Consider the following 8,883-nt stretch of genomic DNA (forward strand, 5'->3'; position numbering starts at 1 on the left):
CTGGCCTGGAGGAAAATTGCTTCCTGACCCCAAAGTGGCGATCGGCATGAACACATGAAGCTGCTTTACACTGAATCAGACTTTTGGTCCATCAAAGTCAGTATAGTCTACTCAGACCAGCAGCTGCTCTCCAGGGTCTCAGGCAGAGGTCTTTCACATCACCTACTTGCCTGGTCTCTTTAACTGGAGATGCCGGGGATTGAACCCAGGTCCTTCTGCATGCCAAGCAGAGGCTCTACCACTGAGCCACAGCCCCTTCCCATTACCCTGGGCATGTAAGAAAGGGCCATGAGAGCCAACGGGGACAGTCTAAAAAAAGATTATCCAAATGAATTGTATTTCATGTAATATGGACATATAAATATGGAAGCTGGATTGAATTTAACGTTGTGAACCGGCCAGAGTAAACTTCTAGAAAGGCAGGTTAAAATAAGTTTTAAATTAAAAACGTAGGGTAATAGTTTCTGAATAAAAACAGAGTTATTGCTTCTTGGCTTTAAACATTAATTTGGACTCTGACAATTCCTATGCATCAGTGAATAATGTTGGAGAAATCCCCTGCTCTTCAACCCAGCAAAGTTGTTCCAAGAAAAAGGAAGCACTATATATGAAACACAGTGCCTTTATTAGCTTCCTATGGATATATCTATGCAGAAAGGTAAAAAGGTCAGGGCAGCTTGAAGTCAGGCGCAATGTAACTTGAATGTCTTTGGTATTGCCACTCAGGTTTTAGAGGGTCTCAGAGGACACGGCCTGGGCCCTGAACAAGAAAACCTTTGGAGCATCCAAGGCCTGCACTCAGAAGAGTGTTTGCTTACCTCAGCTCAAACGTTGAGATCTGTCTTGATCCTGGTCTATGACCAGAGGTTGTTCTGTCATACCTCTGTGCCATCAGGGCTGCTGTGTTGGTGGCCTTGGAGCTATTCCTCCCTTCCTTTTACTTCCTAGCAGCATGATGTAGAAGGGGAGGCGATGGGGGGCTACTTGGTTCCTCTCTCCAGCAGCCAGAGCAAGCATTAGGCTCCCCAGCCACTCTCTGAGCTCCTCTACTGCTACTACGTGCTTCTTTTATGTTGGCATCTGTAACCAAGGCACCTGAGAGGTACTGGGACTTCACTTCCAGAGTATGCCAATCCAGTGGTTGTCATGGCTTTGGCAACTTCGTCAGGGCTCTGGAAAACCCTGTGTTAGAGTTAACGCTAAATGTGAGAACACTCCCAGTTCCATGTGGAATTATTTAAAACACTACAAATTAGTGTGTCCCTCTTCCTGCTTATGAAGGATACACTTGGACTAATCTACAATTTGCCACGCTGGACACAAATGCAGCTTGTTTCTTGTACCTGCCTACTCCCCTTGTTCCCCTCCAGTGTGGTGTAGTGGTTAAGAGCAGTGGTTTGGAGCAGTGGAGTCTGTTCTGGAGAACCGGATTTGATCCGCCACTCCTCCATATGAGCGGTGGACACTAATCTGATGAACTGGGTTCCTACCCATGAAGCCAGCTGGGTGACCTTAGGCTAGTCACAGCTCTCTTAGAGCTCTCTCAGCCCCACCTACCTCACAGGGTGTCTGTTGTGGGGACAGGAAGGGAAGGTGATTGTAAGCCAGTTTGATTCTTCCTTAAGTGGTAGAGAAAGTCGGCATATAAAAACCAACTCTTCTTCTTCTTCCTCTTCTTCCTTTGTCGCTCATATGGGGTTCCTGTTTTGAAACTGATTCTGGTTCCCTGTGATTTACGATTTCAGGCACCCAGGTGAATTGGAGTTTGATTTGAATCCTGGTTTTGAGGAAGTAAACAAACAAAACTCCCTCTGTGTGCCCGTAATTTGTACATTACATAGAGTTGGTTTCAAACCCATAAGAAGAAAGGAAATGAGGGAAGCATGTTGACGGGAACCAAGCCATATTTATGCCTGTTGCAGCAATTTTTGACTCAGCCTGACAATTCAGCCCTGACCATCTGAGGGCCAGAGTGAGGAGCCAGCTTAATCCTTCATCAGCGCCCCAGAGCAAGAGGTGCTGGGGCTGCTTTAAGAACTGTGGTCTTGATGTGAATGGGAGCTGCCCCAAAACCAGAAATTCCCAGAGGTTTACTCCCCAAGTGAGCAAGCTAGATGGAGGGCTGTGCATTTTGAACTGCAATGTGTTATGAATGTTTACTACTTTGTCACGGCCTATGGCTGGACCAAAACGCAGTCGGCCGTGGCTGGATGATTGACAGGGCCATATGTGCTCCCTGTGCTTACTATTAAGAAAGTTCCTTGGTTCCCTGCCACCCTTTGCACTGCTCCTATGCTCCACTAGGTGTCACCGTTCAGCTACAAAAACATAGTGTGAAAAAATACTTCCTTTTATCTGTTTTGAATCTCTCACCCTCCAGCTTTAGCAGATGACCCCATGTTCTAGTATTATGGGAGAGGGAGAAAATTTTCTCCCTGTCCACTCTCTCCAAACCATGCATAATTTTATAGACCTCTACCATGTCTCCCCTCAGCCGCCTTCTTTCCAAGCTAAACAGCCCTAAGCGTCTTAACTGCTCCCCATAGGATAGTTGCTCTAGTCCCCTAATCATTTTGGTTGCTCTTTTCTGCACTTTCTCAAGCTCTGTAATATCCTTTTTTAGGTGTGGTGACCAGAACTGTACACAGTATTCCAAGTGTGGTCTCACCATAGATTTGTACAAGGGCAGTATGATATCAGCAGTTTTATTCTCTATTCCTCGTCTAAGTATGGCCAGCATGGAATTTGCCTTTTTTACAGCAGCCGCACACTGGGTTGACATCTTCATTGAGTTATCCACTACCACCCCAAGATCCCTTTCTTGGTCTGTCGCTGCCAGCACAGATCCCATCAGTGTATATGTGAAGTTGGGATTTTTTGCCCCAATATGCATCACTTTACACTTACTCACATTGAATCTTATTTGCCATTTTAATGCCCATTCTTCCAGTATGCAGAGATCCTTCTGGAGCTCTTCACAGTCTGATTTTATTTTAACCACCCTAAATAATTTGGTGTCATCTGCAAACTTGGCTACTTCACTGTTTAACCCTAACTCCAGGTCATTGATGAACAGGTTGAAAAGCACCAGTCCCAACACAGATCCCTGAGGCACCCCACTGCTCGCATCCTGCCATTGTGAGAACTTACCATTGATTCCTACTCTCTGCTTCCTATTTTTCAGCCAGCTCTCAATCCATAAGAGGACTTGTCCTCTTATCCCATGACTATGAAGTTTGCTTAGCAGTCTTTGGTGGGGGGCTTTGTCAAAAGCTTTTTGGAAATCCAAATACACAATATCCACAGGCTCATTCCTGTCCACATGCTTACTGACGCTTTCAAAAAACTCTAATAGGTTAGTGAGACAGGACCTACCCTTACAGAAGCCATGTTGGGTTTTGCCCAGCAGACCTTTCCCTTCTATATGCTTGACAATTCTATCTTTAATAATGCTTTCCACTAATTTACCCAGAACAGCATCCAACCTCATGTTGCCACTGTTGGATTCTGCTTTCACGTACACAATTATGGATCAGAGTAGCTCCAGGAAGTAAGAAACGGTGTCGGCCTTTTAACAAAGTCACCCACACACAATCTATGTTAATACCTTGTATTTGGACCAACCAAACTGACACAAAACATTGTAGCCGTAGAAAAGAGCAAGAATCTAGTAGCACCTTAAAAACTAACAAAATTTCTGGCAGAGTTACAGCTCACTTCTTCAGATCTTTAAGGTGATACTAGACTCTTGCTCTTTTCTACCGCTACAGACAGACTAACATGGCTAACCCATCGTGACATAACATTGTGTAAGTTTTTGAGCTTTTTTTGTATTGATTTGGTTGGTCCCAATAATAAAAGGTATCACACGGACCTTGCTTTTGGAGTTTGCATGGGCCAGTTTGGCTGTTTACAACTTTATTTACCCACAGTTGCCTCCCGAAAGTGATACTGTGGCACTGGTTTGTGAGGGACAAATTCCAAGAAATCAGGAGAGTTAGAACATCTGTGGGACTTGGCCAGAAGTGACAGCATGTGTTCCTTTTTTTTGTTTTCAACTTTAGGAAGCTGATTTGTACAGACAACTTCCCATGGAGTCTGAGAACATGGCCCCTGTTCAGACTGCTGTGAGCCCACCTAACATGACCCAAGATATGAGATCTATTACAAATAATGGATCGGATCCTTTCCTGAATAGGCAAGTACACCGTTTGCTCATCCTCGTTTTTTTATATATTATCTCAGAGAGGCTGTTTTGACATTCTCCTACCTGAAAGACCGTTACTGCTTTTTAAAGCAGAGGGCCTTTTATTTTGTATACTGCTAATGGTGGTGATGGAAAACAGCAGAGCTCCCGTAAGAACCAAACCTTTCTCCAGCCTGTTCTTGCTCTAACAGTTCCTTCCTTGCATCTTTTAGATGTGTGTAGAGAACTGCCCAAAGATCTTCATAATTTGACCACAGAGTCGAGGCCCGAGTGACGCCTAGTCGGAGGAACACTTCTGTGTCACTGGAACACTTACATACTATCCTGTAACTCTTAGTTGGTCTTAATTACTGTCCCTGTGAATTTTGCTCGAATTGATCAACTTGGCTATATGACCTTGGAATAGTTTAGTGTCTCTGGAAGTGTGATACTGCCGCAGGAAATCATTGTCTCTTAGTTATGGCAGTGATGTACACACACAAAGCCAGAGACTAGGAAGGCATGTTTGCTTAACTCATGCAAATTAGCCTGCCTATGTCTGCTTACTCTCTATAAGCTTTCTTCCAAGAGTCAGGCTCCTGAAGCATGTGGGATTCTCAGCAAAGAGTGGGATGGCACAGTAGGGAGGGAGGAGCATGAATGTTGTGGGTGTAGGCAAGTAGGGTACGGGGACAGCGAATAGGAGCCACAAGATGCCAGGAAGCTGTGTGGGGCACTGAAACCTCACCCCTGACCACTGGAAAGTCATGCCTAGTCCCATCCCATCTAGTCTTTGAGCCGTCACCTGCTGGTAATCACGGTGACTCAGTGTGACATCTAAAAATTCCCGGTTGCAAATGCTGTGCTCCATTTCATGCTGGCACAGGGGATCCGAGGAACACGCCGGGTATACTCATCCCTAAATTAGAGAGCTGGAGTCTAGCCCACATGGCCTGCTGTCTTTCTCTCAGTAATGAACATTCGGTGGGGGGGCATATGTTTCAGAAGTACGATCTTGACTGAGGTTTCTTCATGTCTCAATTCATAGTGGGCCATACCATTCCAGGGAGCAGAGCACAGACAGTGGCCTAGGCTTAGGATGCTACAGCATACCAACTACACCTGAAGACTTCCTCAGCAATGTAGATGAGATGGACACAGGTAGGATATAAAAGCACATCTTGTTTTGAAAAGAAAATAAATTAATGAAAGAAAATAACGGCGACCCACTTGACAGCCAATGTAATGTGATGCTTGCCTGAACCACAAATTCCATTGCCCATGTTTCCATATGGGATCAATGAGGCCATGCTGCTGGGGGCTCAAACTTTCCAAGAAGCCCTTCCCTTCAAACCAGCTTAAGTGGGCGCTGGCATTGTGACTCAGTGGTGAGGAGCAGGTTCTTTTACGTATGACCAGAGAAGCGCTCTTCCCCAGATGGTCATTATATGAGATAGCCAGATTCCATGCTCAACAACAGTTTCGGAAACAGGTTTCAGGGCATATAAACTGAAATGCAGCATTTGTTGAGTGTACGCAACACTGCTCAGGGTGGGCTTTGTCAGGTGTGGTGCATTCCTCAAAAGAAAGAAAGAAAGAATGATGAAATCTTCAGGTTTAGTTCCTGAACACTCATTTAAAAATACTGCAGTCTATCTCTGGTTTTCACCTGGGAGGTCTTCTGTTTCTTGCCCATAGCTGACAGCTTTGCAGTCAAAGACAGAAGAATAGTTTGACTGGATTGCAAGAGTGGGATTCAGGTTGGACAATTTTAAAATTTGTCTATTTCTTAAAAATAAATATCCTGTGCTGGTAGTGTTACTTGCAGGAGTTCTGTTGCATTGGAGCTCTCCTGCCTGCAAAGACCCCCCCCCATTCACATCTGTGGAGGAACTGATGCATGCACAGAGTTGCTCATGCTGTTGAAGAAGGGCCCCACCTGTAGGCATTCCATTGTACATAGAACTCTGGGCACTGTGATGGTCTTTCTTTATCCACCATATCTAAGTTGGACAGCCCGTCTCAGTTTCACAGCCTGTCACAAGGCCTTGTTCTCACTGAGGAGATACATCTTCATCAGGCGACACCAGTTTAGACTGTTCTTCCATTCGTAGGAAGCACACAGGGTAGAGTGAAAACATTTCTAGAATGCTTTTCCTTGACATCTAGTTCAGTAGAGGAAATGTTTGTGTACAGAGGACGGTTCAGGGAACAATCCTGAGCAGGCCTACTTGAAAGTAACTCCCATTTAATTCAGTGGGATCTACTTCCAAGAAAGTGTTTTTAGGATTTTACCATTAGTCATGTTGATTTATGTTTGAGGTTAGGGTTACAATTATTTCCCATTAGCAGGGTTATTTAATATTTGGGGTTAGCAGTGAGGTTAAGGTTATTCAGTGTTACAACGGGGGCAATTTGGGTTTAGGATGATTTTATATGTAGGGCTAAATGCCTCTGTCTGTGCATGCATGAATTTTCTGCCGCCTATCCCAACAGTGGCTTTGTAGCCTGCTATGTTGAAAATTTCCTTAGATTCTGTTGGCATGTTTTAGCTCCTGCTGAGAAATACTGTTGAGAAAGTGCTAAGCGTGCAAATTTTGCATTGGGGGTCACTTATGAATTTATACTTTTATATGCTACCCTTAGGAGCCCCGTGGTGCAGAGTGGTAAGCTGCAGTACTGCAGTCCAAGCTCTGCTCACGACCTGAGTTCGATCCTAATGGAAGTTGGCTTCAGGTAGCCGGCTCAAGGTTGACTCAGCCGCCCATCCTTCCGAGGTTGGTAAAATGAGTACCCGGCTTGCTGGGGTAAAGGGAAGATGACTGGGGAAGGCACTGGCAAACCACCCCACAAACAAAGTCTGCCTAGTAAATGTTGGGATGCGACGTCACCCCATGGGTCAGGAATGACCTGGTACTTGCACAGGGGACCTTTACTTATGCTGCCCTTGTTTTGAAAACCAAGGCCCCATTTTATATAATGGATACATACAGCCACATGGGAACCGCTTCTGTTTTGGCGCTGTGGCGGTATGTGTGTGAATACCTGCATCCAAATGGATGAGACTAATTATGTGGGAAAGATACACATAATTGGCCTTGTCCAGATGGTTTCAGGATTCACCCACACTTTGCATCCATAGCAACACAAGGAAACAACTCTTCTGCTACAGCATACTGTCTTCCAGCCAGGCACCAACTAGGGTGAGACCTCCTCAGTTTGCACACTGCCCTGGCATCTCTCACTCTCGGACTGTTGGGCCCAATTGAATCTTAAAGTTTAATATCTTCTGGTCTACCTTGTTCCTACAGATTGCATTGAGGTTTGTATTGAAGATTGTGCCTCACTAATTCTCTCTCTTTTTCTTTTTTCTTTTTTTGCAGGCGATAATGTAGCACAGACCCCCATGAATATCAACCCACAACCAACCCGTTTCCCTGACTTCCTTGACTGTCTTCCAGGAACAAATGTTGATCTTGGGACATTGGAGTCTGAAGATCTGATCCCTATCCTCAACGATGTGGAATCGGTCCTCAACAAAAACGAGCCCTTTCTCACTTGGCTGTAATTGATGCTCAGTGCTTGGTTCAGTTGTTGAAATCCGAGATTTCCTTTTCCCTCTAGAAATAAATGCAGAGCAGCCTCAAGTCCCTCAGCTAGCCAATGATGCCTTATTGACTTCCAAGAGACCCTTTTATGTCAATGAACCTTTGTCTAGGTTTCATTGGCAATAACTTAAGTATGAAATATATGCAAATATATACGTATATATCTATTTTTAAGGAGTAGAACTATGTATATGCATCTATAACCTTTCGTTTTTAGTTACGTAGAAATGTTCTGAAGACAAGGGAGATTTTCTTGCCTGTGTCAGAACTTACAATCATTGGTTACACAGCCAGATTTTAATGAACCAAAAGAGTTGACTACAAGAAGCTTTTGGCTGCAGAAGGCAGCTTGGTTCCAAAAACTTTATACGTAATATAATTTTTATGACAATAGTACCAAATGTGTGTGTTTTTTTTAAATCTACATAACTTGAGCTTTAAAAAATCACTGTATCTTTCAGTATACTTGTGCTGCATGGAATATGGATTATTTTATTTTTTTAAAATTCAGATCAGCCACCATGCTCTAGATCATCTTTAATACATGCAGAGGCACAAACAATACTATTTTGCATTTGTTCAGTATAGCTGTTTATGGCATTTAGGTAGTAAATATTCCCAATCTGGTGAAATGTTTTAGTCATTCTTTTTTACACTACTACCCTATTGTAAAATAGGCCAGATTGAGTACTAACCATTGCCATTTTTAAAAATATATATACATATATCTAAAACTTCAAATGTGATTACAAACAGTCCATTTTTTTTAAAGTACACTTTAGATGTATCTTTTAATATACACTACAATGGAACATACCAACACTATTTTAAAAACAACTTTATTGCAACTTTTAGTTGTGTCAAACGGAAACGAAGCTAGTCAGCAAAATTGTATTTGAACAGGTCACCACGCACCTTTGACATTTCTAATTGCAGTAACGTTTCATTTTGCAAAGCCTTATTTAGCCGTTTTTAAAAAAAAAGGAAATTGTGTATTTTGTTGCTGAAACCTAAAACGCTAGAAAGAGAAGCTTCATTGTAATAAGCCAACCTATCAGTGATAAGCTGATCAACCTGGCAGAGATGCTA

General features: G+C 43.5%; 1 protein-coding gene across 1 annotated transcript in view; it reads left to right on the forward strand.

The window, feature by feature from the left end:
- Nucleotides 1–8,160, forward strand: part of WWTR1 (WW domain containing transcription regulator 1) — a 104,218-nt gene extending 96,058 nt beyond the window's left edge. Inside the window, exons 4-6 of the mRNA XM_056849780.1 lie at nucleotides 4,065–4,198; nucleotides 5,235–5,347; nucleotides 7,570–8,160. Coding sequence (XP_056705758.1) covers nucleotides 4,065–4,198; nucleotides 5,235–5,347; nucleotides 7,570–7,754 — 432 coding nt within the window. The 3' untranslated portion in view covers nucleotides 7,755–8,160. The remainder of the gene's footprint in view (nucleotides 1–4,064; nucleotides 4,199–5,234; nucleotides 5,348–7,569) is intronic.
- The last annotated feature ends 723 nt before the right edge of the window (nucleotides 8,161–8,883 follow it).

The sequence above is a fragment of the Euleptes europaea genome, chromosome 5 (assembly GCF_029931775.1).
Source record: "Euleptes europaea isolate rEulEur1 chromosome 5, rEulEur1.hap1, whole genome shotgun sequence".
NCBI classification, from domain to species: Eukaryota; Metazoa; Chordata; class Lepidosauria; order Squamata; family Sphaerodactylidae; genus Euleptes; species Euleptes europaea.